The sequence below is a fragment of the Lepidochelys kempii genome, chromosome 6 (assembly GCF_965140285.1).
Source record: "Lepidochelys kempii isolate rLepKem1 chromosome 6, rLepKem1.hap1, whole genome shotgun sequence".
Taxonomy (NCBI): domain Eukaryota; kingdom Metazoa; phylum Chordata; order Testudines; family Cheloniidae; genus Lepidochelys; species Lepidochelys kempii.
In genome coordinates, this window is record NC_136385.1 from 12,969,421 (window position 1) to 12,992,236 (window position 22,816).

A 22,816-nucleotide genomic window follows, 5' to 3' on the forward strand; every position below is an offset into this window, starting at 1 on the left:
TGAAAGCAGCTATCAAATCCCCCCTCATTCTTCTCTTCTGCAGGCTAAACAATCCCAGCTCCCTCAGCCTCTCCTCATAACTCATGTGTTCCAGTCCCCTAATCATTTTTGTTGCCCTTCGCTGACTCTCTCCAATTTATCCACATCCTTCTTGAAGTGTGGGGCCCAAAACTGGACACAGTACTCCAGATGAGGCCTCACCAATGTCGAATAGAGGGGAACGATCACGTCCCTCGATCTGCTCGCTATGCCCCTACTTATACATCCCAAAATGCCATTGGCCTTCTTGGCAACAAGGGCACACTGCTGACTCATATCCAGCTTCTCGTCCACTGTCACCCCTAGGTCCTTTTCTGCAGAACTGCTGCCTAGCCATTCGGTCCCTAGTCTGTAGCTGTGCATTGGGTTCTTCCGTCCTAAGTGCAGGACCCTGCACTTATCCTTATTGAACCTCATCAGATTCCTTTTGGCCCAATCCTCCAATTTGTCTAGGTCCTTCTGTATCCTATCCCTCCCCTCCAGCGTATCTACCACTCCTCCCAGTTTAGTATCATCCGCAAATTTGCTGAGAGTGCAATCCACACCATCCTCCAGATCATTTATGAAGATATTGAATAAAACCGGCCCCAGGACCGACCCCTGGGGCACTCCACTTGATACCGGAACATTGAAAACATTGAACATTGATACCGGAACATTGAAACATTTTAATGTTTTTAGGTCTCTTTCTAGAAGTCTATAATATACAACTAAACGATTCTTGTATGTAAAGTAAATAAGGTTTTTAAAATGTTTAAGAAGCTTCATTTAAAATTACATTAAAACGCAGAGCCCCCCGGACTGGTGACCAGGACCGGGGCAGTGTGAGTGCCACTGAAAATCAGCTTGTGTGCCGCTTTTGGCACATGTGACATAGGTTGCCTACCCCTGTGCTAAAGTGAGGCCTTGACTTAGACCAGCGGATCCCAAATTTATTGGTTCATGCACCACCTTCTTAAATTGTTGGGAAGTGAACTGATGGAACACTAAGCTCGCGTACCTCCAGTGGCACATACACTCCAGTTTGGAAACCCCTGAACCTAGATCAGTGGTTTTCAACCTGTGGTCTGCGGACCCCTGGGGGTCTGCAGACTATGTCAATTTCTAAAGGGGTCTGGCACTTCCATTCAAAATTTTTTAGGGGTCTGCAAATTCAAGGGAAAAAAAAGGTTGCAAACCACAGCCCTAGATGCATCCCAGCTGATTTCACTCAGTTGCTAAAGAGAAGAGCTTCTTAATGTTTGTAAGACACTGGCCAGAATGCCTAGGCAAAAACATACATGCAGGAATAGCTGTTCCTGGAATCTTTTACTCACTTCCTGGGTGGCTCCTCATCTCCCCGAAACTCACTTTCTTCTTTCACCTCCACCTCCACTTTAATCTCCTTCTGTTTCTCTTTTTCTTCCTTCCCCTTGCCCGCTTTCCTCCTTGGCTTTGGAGCATCCCTGCAAAGATACAAATATGATACACTCTAGTACTCAGCAGAAATCCTCCATCTGTCTTAATGCCCTCTGCATTTACACTGCAACACCACTGCTCTCCCTCTCGCCCCACCTGAGCAATCCCTGGAAACTGCACAACTTTAGTAAAAACAATGAGGAGTCCAGTGGCACCTAAAGACTAAGATTTATTTGGGCATAAGCTTTCGTGGGTAAAAAAAAACTTCTTCAGATGCATGGAATGAAAATTACAGATACAGGCATAAATATATATTGGCACATGAAGAGTTACCTTACAAGTGGAGAACCAATGTTGAAGGCCAATTTATTAGCCAGGGTGGATGTAGTCCACTCCCAATAATTGATGAGGAGGTGTCATTACCAAGAGAGGGAAAATTGCTTTTGCAGTGAGCCAGCCACTTCCAGTCCCTATTCAAGCCCAAATTGATGGTGTTAACTTTTCATATGAATTGTAGTAACCATACCTAGTGCCTCCCCCTGTCATATTCCTTCTGACCTATGCTTTTAATTAAGGATGATGAGGGGAGGGAGTTCAATAGGCAACTTTGGACTCCTATACAAAATGTTACATACACCTCCCTGCAGAGACAGGGATATCTCAAACCAAGGTTCAGGGACAAGCTGGTAGACAGCGGCACTCAAACCCAAGTCACCTGAGCTGTTCAATAAGATAACTGTCCTGTTAGCTCTAAGCAGTGGAGACTCATCAATCTGGACTAAAAGAGAACCATCTTTCTTTCAAAATATATGCTATAGCTCGAATAAAGTTCTAGACTTGATGTAGATACTATGTGGAGAGGTTCTTTGGCCTGTTTTCTGCAGGATGTCAGAGTAGATGATCATAATGGTCCCTTCTGGTCTTGCAAACTATGCATGTATATAATCCAGCATACCTTTCTAAATGGGGTTTGTAGGTTTCGTCTCTTGGGTCATCTTTGAAGGGAATCTCTTCTTCACTGATCAGCATCTCCTCCTCTTCATCACTGCTATGATGGAGAAGGCAAAAGAAGAGGTAGTAGAACGGCTTATATATGAAATAAGTCATTGTATGACACTCCCTGGAATAGGGGAGGATATCCTTCAGCCAAGACTGTTTAGGGAAAATGAACAGACTATACAGAATAAGGAAGGGGACATGTGACACGACAATTTCCTCCTATATCCTGGCCAAAACTTATGGAATTAAGTTGAACCTTACTGAATTAGGTTTAAGTATCTTAGGAGTTCACCGTGTTGAAAATACACCTGTATTATTATGAAACATCTCTGCAGGGGGGGTGGGGAATGGGAGGTGGGATGACTAATTGAAGCTCAGAACCCCTCCCAGAGCTTACAAGGACTATCTGAAATAATGTGAATTTTTTAAAGTGGGTTTCCCAGGAAGTCCCTAGGGGGAGGTGTGTGCAACTGTAAACTCCTCTGGAGATGCACTGAACTCATGCACTGAGGGGAGAAGACCTTTTGTCTGCTGACCACTTATGAGAGGACAGATTAAAAGGCCCAAAGTGGATAAGAGAATGACTCTTAGATTCATGGGAGTCCTTGTTCTGAGTCAATGTGGTTATGAATTTGTAACCACTGGGGAAAAAAAAATAATCCTGGTGTGGTCTGAAGAACTGCCAGAGCCCTTGTTAGGGTTGGGGAATCTCTGGTAAGCTTGTTAGCATGCATGTAAGTTCTCCTATTGTTTTCATGTTCTAGGGAATGCTTTTAACTGAAGAATATATGTGGCTGCTTAGAAAGAGCAATGTGGTAACTTAATTGTGGCAGTGACATTGCTTACAACCTCTGAAGAGAAAGCCAAAGCGGCCTGCTAAGGCAGTCTGCCTTTGGGGGAAATTCAGCGTAGTCAGGGAGCTGTGCAGCCTGGGAATACCCCAGAGTTGGGAGGGAAAGCAATATGGGTCTCCTGCAGGAGAGATGACAGATAGGGAGCCAAAAGCCTGAGAGTGCGTTCCCTTTGTGGACCATGGAGGGGGACTAGAGATGCAGTTGCCCTGCACTGTGACAGTATGCAGAGACAGCTTCAAAATAGACCCTCTAGGTACAGCACATCAGACTCTGACTAAACAGCCTGATGGGAACACGAGCCTGCTTTACCTTTTCAAGATTTACTAGGCTCTAGCAACAATGGGCCACCAAGCAACCTGATTATAGGATCTATTGAAGAAGGAGCCCCATTGCTATGTAGTAAGCCTGGATAAAATCCACGCTGTATTATTTACATCCCCACACCATCACCTCGTCCTCTACGTCAGTGGTTTTAAAACTGCGGGTTGCAACCCAGTACTGGATCATGGAATGTAAGGCACTGGGTCACGGCGGCTCTGGTCAGCACCACCGACCGGGCCGTTAACAGTCCTGTGGGTGGTGCTGACAGGCAAAGGCAGGCTAGTCCCTACCTGTTTTCACAATGTGCTGTGCCCCGGAAGTATCCAGCAGCAGGTCTGGCTCCTAGGTGGGGGGACCACGGGGCTCTGCATGCTGCCCCCGCCCCGACTCAGAGTTTGGGAGTGGGCAGGGGAGAGTGTGTCTGCGGGTGAGAGCTGAGCAGAGCTGCTTGCGCACCTCCACATAGGAGCCAGACCTGCTGCTGGCCACTTCCAGGACACAGTGTGGTCTGCAGAGCCAGGATAGGCAGAAAGCCTGCCTTAGCACCCCCACTATGCCACTGACTGGGAGCCGCCCAAGGTAACCCCGCACTCCAACCCCGTGCCCCAGCCCTGAACCCCCAACCCAGAGCCCCTTCCTGCACACCAAACTCCTCATCCCTGGCCCCACTCCAGAGCCTGCACCCCCAGCCCAGACCCCACCCCCTGCCCCAGCCCTGAGCCTCCCCAAACCGAGCCCCCTCCTGCAACCCAAACGCCTCATCCCTGGCCCCAACCCAGAGTCCTGACCTCCTCCTGCAACCCAACCCCCCCTGCCCTAGCCCTGAGCACCTCCCACACCCCAAACCCCTCATCCCAGCTCTGTTGGGTCACAGGGATCAATAATTTTCTTCAACCTTGTTGCCAGAAAAAAGCTTGAAAACCACTGCTCCACTTTATAAAGATGTCACCACCAATCCAGGGAAATGAGGAAAGATGCAAAATTGAATGAAAATGGAAACTGAACAGGTCCTTCCACAGAAAGCTCAGGATCCTTTAGATTGAAGAGTTATCACTTTGAATGGTTCCAAAGTTACCACATCTTTTCCCATAGCCTTAACCAAAAAGAAAAAGGCCCAAACCAGAGTATCCTACCTGATTCCAGTTGGAGACTGATGCTCTTCCGTGATCTCTGAAAAGAAAAGCCATTAGGTTTTTAATCACTGTTCACAAGGGACACAGACCAGACTGCAATGTGCATATACATTTGGAAGTATTTCTGCCAATCTTCAGCACTAGGATGTGCTGCAGTTTATGAGAATATGCTCAGGATAGCAAGGCACCATGCTTTTTGCCAGTGGTCTCTAATACATTGCTTGTGTTTTGGCACCAGTCTCCCACACTTAACTTATCAGCCTCAAACTGTCCTGCTGGCATTGTTCACACTTTAATCCCAATATTTCCCACTCCCCTAATTGCTACATACCATACTCAAGCTGATCAGTGTTTGGTTCTGACTTGCAGATGAGCTGCAGGGATCCAGTCTTGGACCTGGAGCTGCGTGAATTTTCTGTGTCACGTTGGCGAGCAGCAGCAGCTGTCCTGCTGCTGCGCCAGCCTCGGCCGGGCCTGGCTGTACTGACGGGAGACCCGTGGGTGAGGATGGTGGAAACCTCTTCCTCCTCCCTCTCTTCTTTGGGATCTATGCGGGAAACACACAAAACAATTCCTAGGTTAACAATGAACACAAACCCATCTCTACACTTTGCTGGCCATATCTCCACCAGTTTGTTGCTTATTCTATAATGGAGATGTCCCTCTATGTTCAGTAAGTGGGTGGAAGGCTGAGGATCTGGACTGTAACACTGCAAAGTGATACAGATAGGCTACAGGCCATATCCTTCACCTCACAGAGAAGAACTCTTTGCACAGCATATAAACAGAGTCTTATCACACTTTTCTACCCATAAAAAGAAAAGGAGTACTTGTGGCACCTTAGAGACTACCAAATTTAGTTGAGCATAAGCTTTTGTTTTTTGTTTGTTTGCTTTTTCCACTATATGCATCCGATGAAGTGAGTTGTAGCTCACGAAAGCTTATGCTGAAATAAATGTGTTAGTCTCTAAGGTGCCACAAGTGCTCCTTTTCTTTTTGTGGATACAGACTAACATGGCTGCTACTCAAATTTTTCTACCCATGTATTTTCTCTGGAAGCCATCCTGATCTCTAACTCAGACTAAAGAAAACAAAATAATCTGATGTTTTTAAAAATTAAGTTTCTCAAGCTAAGGCTCACATGAAAAAGACTTAACACAAAACCTGCCACACTGGGTCAGAAAAATCATCCATCTAGCCCAGTATCCTGTCTCTGACAGTACCAGAGCTTCAAGGTGAGTGTACAGAACAGGGAAATTTTGGAGAGATCCACCGATCTTCCACTCCCAGCTTCTGACAGTCAGAGGTTTAGGGTCACACAAAGCATAAGGTTGGGGTACCTGACCACCTTGGCTAATACCCATTGATGGGCCTATCCTCCATGAACTTATCTAGTTCTTTTTTTAACCCAGTTATACTTTTTGGCCACTACAGCATCCCCTGGTAATGAGTTCTGTAACTGTGCATTGTATGAAAAGTACCTCCTCCTGTTTGTATTAAAATCGCTGCCTATTAATTTCACTGGGTGGCCTGTGGTTTTTGTATTGAGGGAAAGGGTAAACAAAACCCCTCTATTTACTTTTTCAAAACCATTCATGATGTTAGAAACTGCTATCATATGCCTCCTTAGTTGTGTCTTTTCTAAGCCAAACAGCCTTAGTCTTTTTAGTTTCTCCTCGTATGGAAGCCATTCCATGCCCATGATCATCTTTGTTGCCCTTTGTCCTCAACCATCACTCTATAATTTATTATAAAGCACTAAAATAACAGATTTCAGTAAGCAAGTTTTATGAAAGACCTGCAAAAGTTTGGCCCACATTGAAAATCTTATTCATAGAATCCCCAAACACTGCTGTTTAAACTGAAATTTACACATTGCAAACATCGAAGAATCTGAGCTGAGTGAGACTTGCTGGTTTCTATGCAAAAACAAGCAACAACAAAATCACCTGTAACAATTTTAACAAGCCCTCACATTCTTAACCTGCATTTTCACTCCTTTATAACTACTACAAGTTGTTCCTTTTGGGCTGATGCATTTCAGATTGATCCCCATATGTAAATGTTTGGGAAGTCAATAAAACTGGTAGAACAGTTGTGGGAGCAACTTTCAGAAAAACCTTTTGTGCCCCAGTAACTCAAAGATTTTTTTTTTTCATTTCCCACTTGCCATCAGATTAGCCCCATTGAAGCCATGTGCTTCTTCACAATTAGTGAATCCTGATGTGCAGAAGAAACGAATTGCTGGCTATGCTCAGGTATTGTATTACTATTTTAGAACAAAGTGCAGCTCTCCGAGAGACCTGCAATCCAAATTGAGCATCCATCCTTTCCTTTTTACTTGTCCATTTTAGCTGATTTGTACGTACTGTCTTTTCTAGGAAAGTCTGGCAAAGCAAGTAAATAACCTAGCTAAGTATGTAATTTAGTTGCCCAACTATAAATACATAAAAGTGTTTTCCATTTGGACCTGCAGAAGAGGCAGTCCTAATTTTGTAACGATAGGCCGAGACAGGATACCTGATCGAATTGGCCCTGTCAACACTGGTTCTCCACTTGTGAGGTAACTCCTTTCTCTTCATGTGTCAGTATAATAATGCCTGCATCTGTAATTTTCACTCCATGCACCTGAAGTGGGTTTTTTACCCACGAAAGCTTATACCCAAATAAAACTGTTAGTCTTTAAAATGCCACTGAACTCCTTGTTGTTTCTGTGGATACAGACTAACATGGCTACCCCCCAATACTTGACAGTTATTAAGTGCATCTCTCCCTGACAGTCAGCCTCTCTTGATATGAGGGCTGAATTCTAATAGGAAAACAGCAGCCCATATGCATGTGGGCGTGAAAACCATCAAAAGCACCATTCTGATATCTTAATTCAGAGTCCCAGAATTAATGAAGTCTGATGGGCAAAGTGAACCAACTATTATATCATTGTCCCCCCACCCAACCATCATGGATCTTCAATATATTCGTGTTCTTCTGCACTGCAACAGATTTGTCCAATAATTCAAGAGAGTCAGGTCTCCTGTGAGAAACCTGTGTTCCATAAGCACCAGCTGGGATTTCTACCAGGATGCTGTCTCTGGAGTCCCTATGTGAGGTATTATCTGTTATATCAGCCTCTGGCTAAGAGTGGTCTGATAAAACTTGAAGCTCTACTTCTCTCCAGATATTCGAAAAAGGCACTTACTGATTTCTCCTATTCCAGGGCCTCCTTCTTGTTGTAGAGGAGGTTTGTAGGAGTACTTCTCTACTGTATTCATTTTGCAGTCTCTTTTTTGGAGTCCTCCACAGATAATAGCTCAAATGCTTGTCTCTACTGCTACTCAGAAAGCTTTCTTGACAACAGCAGTACTGTTAAACTGACCTGATTCTTGACAGTTTCACTGCTGTCCAGAAGTAGGGAATAGCAACTGTGAAACAGACAAGTGTTGGTAACTTCACTCTGCTGCTGGTTAAAGTTTAAGCAGCAACACAATAGTTCCCTCTGCATCCTTAGGATACAGCCCCACAGAGAGTCATATTCAAAAGTCCCCACCTAGCCACCCAGACATAAGGTTGAGAAATACTTTTTTTCCTAAAAGGATGAAGACTTGGATTCTGCAGAAATTGTGGCTTAACACTTCCACCCCGACCAGGCAAAATTTCCCTTGATCTCCGGCAAGCGGATTTTTCAAGCCCCGCCGCCAATGGTTAGAATAAGTAATCAATGACTGGGGCTTAGACTGTATGAAGTATTGCAAGTTTACTGTGAAACAGTGAAAAAGATTTATCTGCTGCTCAGTTTATGTTAAGATCTCTAGCCCTATTCTGCTTTACTTCTGTCTCAATTCAAAACGCTCTCATTTTGGTGCAGTTACCAAACAGTCCCTTCATTTAAATACTTTAGGGGAATCTCAAATTATTCCATATCAAGTGCCACTTCTATATAAATGTTAACCCTTGTTCTGCTGCTTGAAAAATGTTTAACCACATTGTAGATTGGACGTATGTCCTACACATTTATTTGGCTGGCAGGCTAGCAAAAGCTAGTATTTTAAACTTTAATCCAGTGAATCAAGTTGAAACAGGCCTCAGAGTTACCATGTATAAAGTACACTCAAAACAACACATGTGGCAATTTCATGGCACTTGTTCAAAATAAAAAATGTTTAATAAGCCATTTCCTGATTTCTCATTTCCATACGGTCCTCTGCTTTGGTATCACTGTCTAGCAAATTCATTGCTCTTTGCATGTTAAGCTGGCTTCTGTACAGCCAAAACACAAATATTTGATGAATACTGGGAAATTATGATAAGTCAAATATTCTGTTTTATATTAAAAGCTGTTGTGAACTAATGTACATCTATTAGTTTAAAATCATTATAAACCCCAGAATTCACTATCCTGGATACATACAGAGCCATGTGTGTAAAAGTCACAGTTGTGTCATGCAAGGTGCAGCTGCAACAAACATTCAGCCTTACTAATAGATGAACTCAGAACAGATGTTCACTGCAATTCATCAGTCCTAAAGAAGAGATCCCAATGAACCACAGTAGGAGTAAGCGTTTTCTCCTCACAGTGCTTAGCCATTTCTGTAGAGGAAAAGAGTGGTTCTTTTGAAGAAGCCAGCCTTTCAATTCAGTATTCATGTGCCCCTAACAATTACAACTCTGCAATCAGTGTCTATAGATCTGAGAATCCTTTAAAGGAAAAAGCAGCACCTTCTTCCACTGTCATATTCTTGTCTAGCTCACATAACCCAATGTGTTAGAGGAAGCTATTACCTTTTCTCTGGAGGTGCTGCAGATATATTACAACTCCACCTGGTACTCCTTCTCTGCTTTGAGATTCACCTACCCCTGGACTGGGCCCTGGGCTACAGCATCCTGTGTATCAACCATGCTTACCAGGAAGGTCTGAGTGAGTTTGGCACCCATGGTTCTTCCCTTCCGGAGTCTATGACCATTTGTGTATAGTGACCAAACAGCCTTTTTAAACTAAAGGATTGTTTATTTTAACAGTAGGAACAAAGCATTTAGAGAAATTTTTTTTAAAACAAACAGTCTATACTCATGTTTAGTCTTACCCAAAGGCTTCCCATCTCCTGATGCTGACCTGGGCATTTGGTGACCTTCTTCAGACACCTCCACAGGTGCCTTACTTTGGTTCTCCTGGACAACTACCCCAAACACCTATCCTTGTCTCCTGACAGAGTCCCTTGTTTAAATTCTGTCTCAGTTTTTTTGGTTTCCAGGTCTTTCCCTATCCTGGCATTATCTCTTAAGTGTTTGCTGAGAAGCAGCTTTCATCTTGAGCCATTCCTCCCTTTCCACTTGTTTACCCTTACAGTCCCCTATTACAAATACATTCACATAGTAAACATCCCAATAATCAGGTCAACATACTGCATTTGTAATTTACTGAGTAGCTCCACTTCCATCACAATAACCATTAAACTGTTTTAAATATTACTACAAGCAAAGAAAATGCCATCCACTGAAAATAAGGGAGTTAGCTGCAAAGATTTGTTATGAAATTTTTATTGTTCCATGCCACGCTAACAAAGCGGACAGAGCTCTGGACATTCAGTGTTTCACTTCTCTCAACTGAATGCGCTCAAATAACCCTCCATACTCAATACAACATCTGCTGGGCATCATGAGTCCCAACTCTAGATGCACAAGGTAAACAGTTTTCTTCACTGTGCAAGTTCTGATTTTGGGGCATTTTTCACAGAGATCAGGAAGTCCTCTCCTTCAAACCCCAAATCATAGAGTTATTCAGTTTATTTTAAATGTATGTAAGGGTAGCTGAAGCAGCCAGATATCAAAAGGGTTAAATGCTAAAGTACTTCTGGCAGCCCTCCACTCTGCTATTGCTTGAGACAACTTTTTCCTTCTGAACTTCAGCTTTCTGCAGCATGGCAAAAAAAAAAAAAAAATCTAATTCCCACAGCTCTCATGACAATTCACTGGAAGGCAACAGTGAAATTTCCACAAGTTTAGTACACTCTCTTATCCATCAGTAGCGTACCATTGTCCGATACCAGCTTTTTCCTTAAGAGGAGTTTTCCAGGAGCTTGGTCTATCTACATTCTTGATCTCTTCAACCATGTCTAGTTGGCAGCCAGTGTCAAGTGGAGTGCCCCAGGGGTCGGTCCTGGGGCCGGTTTTGTTCAATATCTTCATAAATGATCTGGAGGATGGTGTGGACTGCACTCTCAGCAAAATTGCGGATGATACTAAACTGGGAGGCGTGGTAGATACGCTGGAGGGCAGGGATAGGATACAGAGGGACCTAGAGAAATTGGAGGATTGGGCCAAAAGAAATTTGATGAGGTTCAATAAGGATAAGTGCAGGGTCCTGCACTTAGGACGGAAGAACCCAATGCACAGCTACAGACTAGGGACCGAATGGCTAGGCAGCAGTTCTGCGGAAAAGGACCTAGGGGTGACAGTGGACGAGAAGCTGGATATGAGTCAGCAGTGTGCCCTTGTTGCCAAGAAGGCCAATAGTATTTTGGGATGTATAAGTAGGGGCATAGCGAGCAGATCGAGGGACGTGATTGTCCCCCTCTATTCGACATTGGTGAGGCCTCATCTGGAGTACTGTGTCCAGTTTTGGGCCCCACACTACAAGAAGGATGTGGATAAATTGGAGAGAGTCCAGCTAAGGGCAACAAAAATGATTAGGGGTCTGGAACACATGACTTATGAGGAGAGGCTGAGGGAACTGGGATTGTTTAGTCTGCGGAAGAGAAGAATGAGGGCGGATTTGATAGCTGCTTTCAACTACCTGAGAGGTGGTTCCAGAGAGGATGGTTCTAGACTATTCTCAGTGGTGGAAGAGGACAGGACAAGGAGTAATGGTCTCAAGTTGCAGTGGGGGAGGTTTAGGTTGGATATTAGGAAAAACTTTTTCACTAGGAGGGTGGTGAAACACTGGAATGCATTGCCTAGGGAGGTGGTGGAATCTCCTTCCTTAGAAGTTTTTAAGGTCAGGCTTGACAAAGCCCTGGCTGGGATGATTTAATTGGGGATGGGTCCTGCTTTTGAGCAGGGGGTTGGACTAGATGACCTCCTGAGGTCCCTTCCAACCCTGATATTCTATGAGTTATGTAAGAGTACCATAGTGCATCTGTATTTTAGCATGCTGGCTGACCAAAGAGTCCCAGCAGAAGAGAAAGACACTCCACAGACAAGTGCTCCTTGAAGTGAATGCACCAGAACATTGGAGGAAAAGGAAAGTGAAATTCTGGAGAGGTATCAGATACTGGACAGGAAAAAGACATAATTCATCATAAAGACCAAAAATGGGTCAAAACCTTTATTACATTTGTCTTCTGAAAAGCCAATGTAACTTGCTCCATTGTTAAGAGTCACAGTCTCCTGTGGAATCTGCAACTGAAGCTTTAGCTTGACTTCCAAAGTGCACCAGAAATGTATCATTGCTAAAACTTTTCAGCTGCTGTTAGCCAGTGACAATAAGCAGGTTCAATGAATCATGTGATGAGGGAAGAGTCTAAAACAGTATTTTAGAAGTGACTGATTCAAGGGATATTTGCACATTAGAACTGGCTGAGGACAAACATGCCAAGTCACATTCTGCTTAGCTTGGTGGGCTATTTTGATGGTGTCATCCCCATGCACCAGCTCCCAAGAGTGCACAGTTGAGATTCCATCAATTAAAAACAAAAATTCCAATCCTCCCTTAAACAGAAGGATGACAAGAGTCAGTGGAAGGGGGAGGGGTTAAAGAAACAGGCAGACAGGGAAGAAAAAGGAACGAAGAAAGTGAGTTTTAAGTTGCTCCTTTCCCTCAGTGTGGCATGGTACCTTTTCAGCAGCAGTTTGGGGACCCTTTCAACCACTATCACTGTAAGAACTAAAATGGCAATTGTTTAATTTGCTATATTTACTTTTTACAACAGTGTTGTTTTTTAATCTTGAATTGCTGATTTCACTGCCAGTGGAAGCTATATAAAGTTTGCAGACCTTCCCATTATAGACCCATTTTCAGATGTTCATGAACTTTTATTTATGACTCCTATTTAGGATAGGAGCATTTTATGCTCCACCTCAGCCCAAAGGTAATTTTGTTGCAAAAATCCATTTTTCTTTCTCTCTCTTTTTTTTTTTTCAAAGTTGCAACAGTATAACAAATATGCCATTTATCTATTTGTTTCCCACCTCCCCAGGTACAAAAAACCCGAACCATCTAAACTTGGTTTTTAAGTGAGGGGCAGAACCTTTGTTAAATTTTGAAAATTTCATCTTTATATTATGAGTGTTTGAAAGTGACATTCTATGCATACACCGTAGACAATCAGAAATTAACCTGTGTAAATTAATTAAGTGTAAATGAAAAAAGACTCACTTGTGCTTTAGAGTTTCAAGTGAGATATTAATCTGAAGACAAAACTGTATTAACATAAGTTAGCTTTCTGGGATGTATGTTTAGACTTTTAATTAGTACAATCACCTGACTATGAAGTTGCATTAAATACGATTTCACTCTACTGCTGTGGCACAGCTAGGAAATGAGGCTGAAAATGAGGCTAGGGTAAGCCCCTATTTCCTCTGGTTTGCACTTTAGAAACTTTTTGGATGCAACATATAGTGTATTTTAGGGAAGTTCAAGAATGAGTCTGGCTACTAGAGTTATTCAAGTCCAATACACTTTTTCAGGCTTAACTCATAGTTTAAATTTCAGTTTTCAAATCTGTGATGACTAACTCCTAATGAGACCAGTCATCATTCATAAGTAAGTTATAAGCATCTGAATATTCCAGTGGTCCTTAAGCTTCATTGCAACCGCAACCCCCTTCTGAGAACAAAAATTACTACACCCCACCTCTAACAGGTCAAATCCTCATACAATGTCCATACACGTACTTCACGTGTCCTTTTTCATTTTTGACTGAAAAATCCAAGGAAATCCCATCAATGCAGTGGTTCTCAGCCTGTGGGCCCCTTGCAGCCCAATCTGCACATAGCTACAGCCCATGTGACATCCTCAGGGCCATAAAGGTAGTATATATATTGTGTGGATGGAACCCACATAAAACATAGTGAGCTGCATATGTGAACCAGAATGATAAATAGATTGAGAACCACTGCATTAATGCAATGTGAAGGCTGCAGAGTTAAACACAAAGATATAGAAAATACAGAGTTAAACTACACACTCAACCATAAAGGTGACCTGCAAAGGAAATAAAGTGGCCTGAAGCCCCTTTTTTCTTCTTTTTGTAATGTACAAAGACTCAAAAGGTTTCCCAAGACGACTTTGGCTTGTTTTTTCAGTTAGAAATTTAGATCTTGTCCACACTGACAGACCATAGTAACTAGAGAACTATGACATCACAGGAGAACTGAGATAGGAAGGGATTTTTAGTCAGGTTGTTTTAAAATTTATCATCCCTTTAACTCCAATATGTAATGAACACTTGGGAGAAAAGATACATTTGTAATAAGAAAAGGAGGACTTGTGGCACCTTAGAGACTAACCAATTTATTAGAGCATGAGCTTTCGTGAGCTACAGCTCACTTCATCGGATGCATACCGTGGAAACTGCAGCAGACATTATATACACACAGAGACCATGAAACAATACCTCCTCCCGCCCCACTGTCCTGCTGGTAATAGCTTATCTAAAGTGATCATCAAGTTGGGCCATTTCCAGCACAAATCCAGGTTTTCTCACCTTCCACCCCCCACACACAAACTCACTTTCCTGCTGGTTTCAGAGTAACAGCCGTGTTAGTCTGTATTCCCAAAAAGAAAAGGAGTAGGGAGAGTGGTCACTTTGGATGAGCTATTACCAGCAGGATAGTGAGTCCGTGTGTGTGGTTTTTGGAGGGGGGTGAAGGGGTGAGAGAACCTGGATCCGTGCAGGAAACGGCCCACCTTGACTATCATGCACACCGTGAAGAGAGCTGTCACCCCGGACGGGCCACCACCAGCAGGAGAGTGAGTCCGTGTGTGGGAGGGGTGGAGGGTGAGAGAACCTGGATTTGTGCTGGAAGGTGAGAGAACCTGGATTTGTGCTGGAAATGGCCCAACTTGATGATCACTTTAGATAAGCTATTACCAGCAGGACAGTGGGGCGGGAGGAGGTATTGTTTCATGGTCTCTGTGTGTATATAATGTCTGCTGCAGTTTCCACGGTATGCATCCGATGAAGTGAGCTGTAGCTCACGAAAGCTCATGCTCTAATAAATTGGTTAGTCTCTAAGGTGCCACAAGTCCTCCTTTTCTTTTTGCGAATACAGACTAACACGGCTGTTACTCTGAAATTTGTAATAAGATTTGCCATTCTTCAGTGGTAGTAAACAAGAATCTCATTAACACCTTAATTCTAGGCCTACGTCCCCACCCCTCTAGCAGTATACTCACCACTTCACCTAAGACATAAGCATATAATATATATCTGAGAGCCTCCAGCAAAACACAGAGACCAGACTTGATATTTCTGATCGTTCTAAGGTTAAAAAAATCAGACTGCACCCTTCTTTCAGGCCTTCATTATACATCATAAGCAAGGCTATGTTTTAGTCATGGGTATTTTTAGTAAAAGTCATGGACAGGTAACGGGGCAGTAAAGAAAAATTCACGGCCTGTGACACATCCATGACTTTTACTATATACCCCTAAGTAAAACTTGGGCCGGTGCAGTCCAGAGGCACCACAGGTGGTGGCCCAGGCCCGGCTCCCCAACCACTGCTGGCACGGGGAGGGAGGGGGGGGGAGGAGAGGGGAAGGGAGGCATGCGACCTGGGACCCCCTGCTAGTACTGGGGGGAGGGGTGGGTGCCAAGCAGCAGTGTGTGGCCTGGGACCCCCGCTGACGCTAGGGTTGGGGGGGGTTGGTGGGGCTGGCAGGCTCCCTACCCAGCTCCAACCAGCATGTCCCTGCAGCTCCTAGGCAGAGGGACCAGAGAGCGCAGCGCGCTGCTCCCGCCACATGCACTGGCTCTGCAGCTCCCATTGGTCAGGAACCGCATCCAATGGGAGTGGCACCTGTGGGCGCAGTTAGCGTGCTAAGCCCCCAGTCCCTAAAACATAAGAACGGCCATACTGGGTCAGACCAAAGGTCCATCTATCCCAGTATCCTGTCTTCCGACAGGGGTCAATGCTAGGAGCCCCAGAGGGAATGAACAGAACAGGTAATCATCAAGTGATCCATCCCCTGTGGTCCATTCCCGGCTTCTGGCAAACAGACGCTAAGGACACCATCCCTGTCCATCCTGGCTAATAGCCATTGATGAACCTATCCTCCATGAACTTATCTTGTTCTTTTTTGAACACTGTTATAGCCTTGACCTTCACAACATCCTCTGGCAAGGAGTTCCACAGGTTGACTGTGCAATGTGTGAAAAAATACTTCCTTTTGTTTGTTTTAAACCTGCTGCCTATTAATTTCATTAATAGGAGCTGCAGGGACATGCTGGTGGGAGCCCAGGAAGCCCGCCCCTGCCCGAGGTAAATGTCGCCCCACACACCAACACCCTGCAGAAGTCACTGAATCTGTGACAGACACACAGCCTTGATCATAAGTAAAAAAGGACAAACCCAGTTTTTAAAAATATCCTACAGGTCACCTTTAACTATTCCCTCTTGTTTCTAGCATTATAATACTGTCTTTTGTAGCCCCACTCTATTTCTCAAACAGAATAAGTCTTCTCTGTGCAACTTTAGAAACACAGATGTAGCAAGCTGTAGTACTGTGTACTGTAGTAATACAATTAGGAAGTATCTGTACACAAAGTAATTTCTGTATTAAATGCAAAAAAGTAACAATGCGAAATTAAAGTTGCAATATCAGGGCACTCAAGTCACACTCTGGAAAAGTTAACTGTCATATTAAACATCTTGTATGTTTCATGGAATACCTTAAGAATGCTATCTTTGGGGGGAGGAGGGTGCAATGAAAACGGGAAAGAATAGAAAACTGTACAAACATTGAATGTGGTTGTGATAACACTGGCAGAGCAACATTAACTTTGGGGATTTTGTGACTCAAGTGTCTGATCTTCCAAACTTAATATTGCATGAATGCTAGTTTCTTTTTCCAAAGGCAAAAAGAAAAGTAGGCTTCTTGTACAGTTTACAAGCACTAATGACTGAAGGCAAAGCATATGTATTTTGTGAACCAGTAACTGAGACCTTAGGCTACATACAACTGCAGAGAATCAATCATTAAATGCGAAGTTACCATCTTCACACATTTCCACTACAAGCACTTTGTCTTGAAGTTTCAGATATTCATGTCTTTTCCCCCCAAACTTAGCAAAGCACTTCCTGCTCATTTAAGGCCTTATTTACACATGTAAAGTTTTAAAGTTCAGCTGCTATTCCCTCCTCCCCCCCCCCCCCCCACCCAAATTAGCCCACACAGAAGAATCTTTCTTTTAGGATAAGAAAAGGACTTAAAAACAAAACGAACACTTTTCAGAACTTCTTACTGGTGAAAGGCTTTTACTCAAACTTTCCAAAACATTCAGCTTCTGGCAGAAACTAGAGGTAAAATTTTAGCTGAAAATATATCAATGACTAATGCCAGATCAATGGCGGGACAGGGTTTAGAAAGAAAGCTACTTTGTAACTTTAAAGGGGTCTTAAATAATAATAATAATAAACCCTGCATGACTGACGGGTTCAATGTATGAGGTCAATTTTCAATTCATAGATGATGGAAAAGCAAGAATCAAAATTTAATCATTAAATCTACAACCCAGTAGCATTTTAGTTAGAACTGCAGTTTTAACATTTTTTCATGAGAAGAATATCTAAACCCATGTGAAACTGCACATGAACTATAGTACACAGTTTGTCTAGAACTTTATGGATATTAGGTTTATGAAAACTGACAGAATTTAACAGCTATATAAAAAGGACTTACTAATTATACTGAAAAAAACAGTTAATAAAACTAGAGTAGTACTTGTACAAGAACATCTGAAAATACAATCATCCCATAAAATATATTAGGATTCTATTACAGTTGCATGATAAAGCACACAAGCCAGGAAATACAACAATTAAGGCTGACTTTGTAACTTTAACTGCCTTCTTATGTGCTAGTTTTGTATGTGTGATTGATATCAATCATGAAATACAATACACACCTTCTTCAACCTTAACCTTCACAATCTTGCTATCAGGAGCACATAGGCAGACCTTTGTGCCTAAGCACTGAAGTAAATGAGCTCATAGATACACATTACACTAACGTTTTTTATTCTTTTACCCAATACTAGTTTTACTGGCATAGCAATTCCTTATGTTTTTTATTGATAGTGTAAGTTCACTTGTTTTATTTTAATAATTCTGCCATCCCATGGTTCACCCTGCTGGTGTGCAATATCCCTTCTCCCACCCTTTGTAAACTCTGCAGGGTAGCAGTCAACTACTCCTCTACATTTGTGCAATGCCTAGCACAAATGAGGCCCTTATCTTGGTTGGTCTGGAGGCACTATTGATAGAAACATATTAAATAATTATAATAATTCTGTCTGTCCCATTAACTATACATTTTCTTGGCAAGCTGCAGCACAGATGCTTGCACCTCTAAGTACAATTCCAAGTATAAAGAGCTTTTTGAGCTAAACATTTTGATGACCTATACACTGCAGAAAATTTACACTTCTGCTCAGTTGAATACCTAAGATGCTTGTTGTATACATATGGTTTACTGTGTACTTTTCAACTAAGTGATTTTCATGAACTGTTTGTCTGTGTATGGCAGACAAGCAGTCATTACAAGATGCTGTACACATTTATCTAAATCAGTAGTTTTCAACCTGTGGCCCGCAGACCCCTGGGGATAAAGACTATGTCTAAGATTTCCAAAGGGGTCTGCACCACTATTTGAAATTTTTTAGGGGTCCACAAATGAAAAATGGTAGAAAACAACTGATCTAAATAAAAAAACCTATGTACAGTATTGTATTTAATAGTATGTGATAATTAAATACCACCATAATGCAAGTACATAAGGACGCACAGTTAAATTCCACATATAAACTTAATGTTAGCATTTATTGACTTAAATCTTTAAACATGCAACAGCTTCACTCTCCAGGACTTCAGAGGTCTGCTGGCTAGCAAAAACTGCCACTATACCATGTAAGTTACACAATCTGATACTGTTTGAATAGATGTCACCAAAATATTCTAGTCAACACATCTTAGGTGGGAGCCTCTCTCCTGCACACTCTGTGTGGCTGAGAAGGATGCTGGCATCTTCCTATACTATAAAGCTAAGGTGAAATAGACTATGGTAATTTCCCCAGCCCCAAGCATCCCTGTCAATGCACAGTAATATAGCTGACTGGACATTTCCATGTACTCCCAGGTTCACTCAGTAGAAACATGCAAGTGTATAGTATTTGTACTATCATAGGGTCTGGGGTCCCAGCCCTGCAGTAGAAACCCATTATGCTAGGTGCTGTTCAATCACTGAACATAGTTACTTTCATGCATGCTTTGAGCTACAAAAGGATTTTAAGAGGCAAAAAACTCAAAGCAAGTTTTCCTATCAAACAAGGCTAGGCACAGCTCTTCAGTTAGCTCTATTTCCATGCCAAATTTCAAGCTATCCATTTTGGCTTTAGGGCTGGTTCATAAAGAAAACACACAAGAATTTCAATATGGAGAATTTTCCCACTGTTTTCACATTCCAGGGCAGCTAAAGCATTCATCACACAAAGTTTAAAAACAAACTTTAGAAAGAGACTAAACTTGGGAAATTTCTATCGGAAACATGGAAAAGTTTCAGAAAGTTTTAAGTAACTGAAAAAAGTGACAGGCTTCAGAGTAACAGCCGTGTTAGTCTGTATTTGCAAAAAGAAAAGGAGTACTTGTGGCACCTTAGAGACTAACCGATTTATTTGAGCATAAGCTCTCGTGAGCTACAGCTCACTTCAGAAGTGAGCTGTAGCTCACGAGAGCTTATGCTCAAATAAATCGGTTAGTCTCTAAGGTGCCACAAGTACTCCTTTTCTTTTTGAAGGAAAGTGGAATCTTTAGGCCAACTTAGCATGATCACTTAAAAAAGCCTAAACATTTAATAGATTGGGAGTGACTAGATAAAATAATTTACATAAATGTTCAATTATGCTTCATACATTCAGAAAACAGCAATGATATTCCCATTACACATTCCAGCAACCTTAACTCTGACCTAGAAGGCACTAACTCAACGCACATCACTAGTTATGTTCTTTACATAGTAAAATGTGAACATGTATTAGTGGTATATACGCTAAATGAATTCATAAGAACACACTGCAAACCAGCACAGAATTAATTTACCGCTTGGTAGGTAGAAGAGTGACTTATTTTAACACCCAGCTGGACTGAACTCTGAAGAGGCCCCTGGTTTCTCCCTTCTTAAGGTCTCACTATACGCCTGGGATCTAAGGCTCATATTGCTTGTTAACATTGCATCTTACAATCCTTCCTTTTCCTCCTTGGCTATTTATTTGTCTGTCTACAAATGGCAACACAGACTACTGCCAATAGAAAGTTGCAGCACATCATTTGACTAGAGATGCCCCAAGGTTCTTTGGGCACAAATGCCGACAAATCGAAATTAAACTGAACGCTGCAGCAGAGAAAACTGAGCTGTTTGTGCATGTATACAGTCTCTGCAGTCTGAGTTTGCTGGGAGATTTTCCATTCTGTGAGGCTCTGTCCATTTCAGCCTGCCAAACACTACACAATACTTTGTTTTATAAACTGCTTCAAGAGGAAGAAGGAGTAAGCCTCTATCATACCCCTGCTCCACCATTGTCAGCCCTGTGTATCCATTTGTCAGCTTTTTGCACATAATGTTTCTACTCCTCCCATGCTGCCCCTTACACACTGAATGCTCTCCATGATTTGATCCACAAGGCCACTACATTCTCCTCCAAATCTCTCCTCAGTCATTACTGCTGCAGAACCTAGAAGAAACCTACTGTCATCCATGGAGAAGCAGATGGGGCTAGATGACAACATTTACAATAGAAGGCAAATACATATGCATATACAAATATATATATATTGGAATGCACCCATCTCCCTTTCAAGTGTCACACTAGGGCCTGATCCTGTATTATGATGTTCACAGAGACTGTTGAGAACCAGGGCCTTGTAGCTCTTCAGGTCCAGGACTATGTTTATATGGAGCCTACCAAAATGGTACCCCAATCTTGAATGGAACTCAATTAATTGCAATATTAAACACCAAACAAACAAGAAATGTTATCTTAAAATGGAAGATGCATCAGATGGAAGGCTGCCTTAGGAAAAGTCTCCCTTTCTCTGACACCACATGTTAATCATAAGGAACAAATCAGAATGAAGGAGGCATTCAGATCTTACCTTTACCAGCTACTTTATGCTCACATCTGAAAGAAATTAAAAGTAAATATAAGTGACAGATTTCTCCTGCCATATTACACAAACTAACGTTTAACCCCATTAAATTGGAAGGTGAGCTCAATTTCCAAACTGTGTGGGCAGTTCCTAGAAAAAAAATTAAATAAAGGTTCCCTTATCTTGAAATGCTGGTTTTTAACCACTTTCAAATAAAACTCCATGGCATCCCTCCCTCACTGAATAACATCTATGGCTTTCTTAGGGTGATACAAAAATGCTTTTCGAAAACCATCCTAACAAGAGAACTCTTACAGCTATAAAGGCTTGTCCACATGAAAAAGTCATACACGTCTATCCAAGGCATGAACTGAAGCCTCAACCAGTGCAATCTTCTCACACAGACAAGGCCTAAGAGTCTTCATGCATCTTTCAAGCCAGTGTACCCCTCCTCCCCAGCACTACGCAAGTATCTGCCAAATTATCACCATCTTCATTCAATGCCTTTGACTAGCAATGCAGTTTTTGAAGAATGGCAAAGGCTGCACTCTTCCAAGGAGAAGACCCTCTTGTATTGTGAGTGCACATGAACACAGAAAAGTGAAGTACAAGTAAATTATGATAAGGCTGAAGAACAGTCTCCCCGTCTCCCCCAGTGTGTGCGCGAGAGCGAAGGGGAGACCCAGAGCCGCCCCCCCCCCCGCCAGTATGTGTGTGAGAGAGAAGGGGAGATCCAGAGCCCCGTGTCTCCCCCCCGCCCGAGTGTGTCTGTGAAGGTCCAAAGTCTCCCCACCCCCACACCCGCGTCAGTGTGAGAGGGAGGCGATGTCCCGGTTTCTCCTCCGGGCCCGGTACTCACACGGGGCGCGAGGTCCCCTTCTTGCCCCCGGCTCCCTGCGGGGCGGCAGCTGCCGGCGGCAGCTCGGGCGGGCGGGCGCCGGGGCTGCTTCTCCGGCGGCGGGGGTACTCAGCCTTCCTGCGGCGGGACGCGGCGGCGGCGGCTCCCCCCACAGCCTCCCCGGCGGCGGCCCGGCTCCGCTCTCGGCCTCCCCTCAGCACTCGGCTGCCCCCAGACTCCTCCCCCTGCTCGGGGGCGGGGGCGCGTCGGCGGCCGACCGCAGCGGAGGGTGGCCCCTGGGTCTCCACCTGCTCCGCTGCGCCCCCCGGCAGCTCAGTCCCCCCCGGCATCGGGGCGGCGAGCGGAGGGGGCCGCGGCGGTTGCTCCTCCTTGCTCCTCCCCGACGGCGCACCGCCCCCCCCACCCTACGCAGCCGCGCCCGCTCAACTGCAGCCAATTAGGAGGCGCCGTCGGCTTCAGGCTGGAAGCAAGACTCCACCCTTTCCCCGCCACCCACCAATCAAGCAGCAAGGGCTGGGGCACGCCACACCCCTCTCCAGAGCCGGCCAATCAGCAGCCTCACCTAGCTCAGTCCGCGCGCAGCTCCCTTTACCAATCGGCGAGCGCAGCTCCCCGGGAACGCGCGCGCTGTCGGTGTGCCCAACCGTGGCGCGCGCCCCTCCCCCCAGCCGATTAACAGTCGCGTCTCGCGCCCAACTCGGTGACCTTTTCACCCACTCTGCCCGGGAGCCCTTGTCGCACGCGGCTCGGGGGAGGGTGGGCGCGCACCGCGCAGGCGTAATCGCTTCGCCCAGTCTCTGCTGTTACGATCGTGGTTCCTACCGCCCCCGCCGCAGCCTGGGCCCCTCTGGTCCCCC

At 43.9% G+C, this 22,816-nt stretch overlaps 1 protein-coding gene across 3 annotated transcripts in view; it reads right to left on the minus strand.

Annotated features, from left to right (window-relative positions):
- ZFP91 (ZFP91 zinc finger protein, atypical E3 ubiquitin ligase) overlaps nucleotides 1–22,487 on the minus strand; it is a 31,739-nt gene extending 9,252 nt beyond the window's left edge. The window contains exons 1-6 of one of the 3 annotated variants that reach the window (XM_073346737.2): nucleotides 21,960–22,487; nucleotides 21,107–21,132; nucleotides 5,076–5,291; nucleotides 4,745–4,781; nucleotides 2,393–2,482; nucleotides 1,356–1,484 (exon numbers count right to left, since the gene is read on the minus strand). In XM_073346737.2, coding sequence (XP_073202838.1) covers nucleotides 1,356–1,484; nucleotides 2,393–2,482; nucleotides 4,745–4,781; nucleotides 5,076–5,291; nucleotides 21,107–21,132; nucleotides 21,960–22,288 — 827 coding nt within the window. In that variant the 5' untranslated portion in view covers nucleotides 22,289–22,487. Of the gene's footprint in view, nucleotides 1–1,355; nucleotides 1,485–2,392; nucleotides 2,486–4,744; nucleotides 4,782–5,075; nucleotides 5,292–7,940; nucleotides 8,143–21,106; nucleotides 21,133–21,959 lie in introns of those variants that run through there. The other 2 variants (XM_073346736.1, XM_073346739.2) reach the window with 2 other exon arrangements.
- Nucleotides 22,488–22,816: the final 329 nt, after the last annotated feature.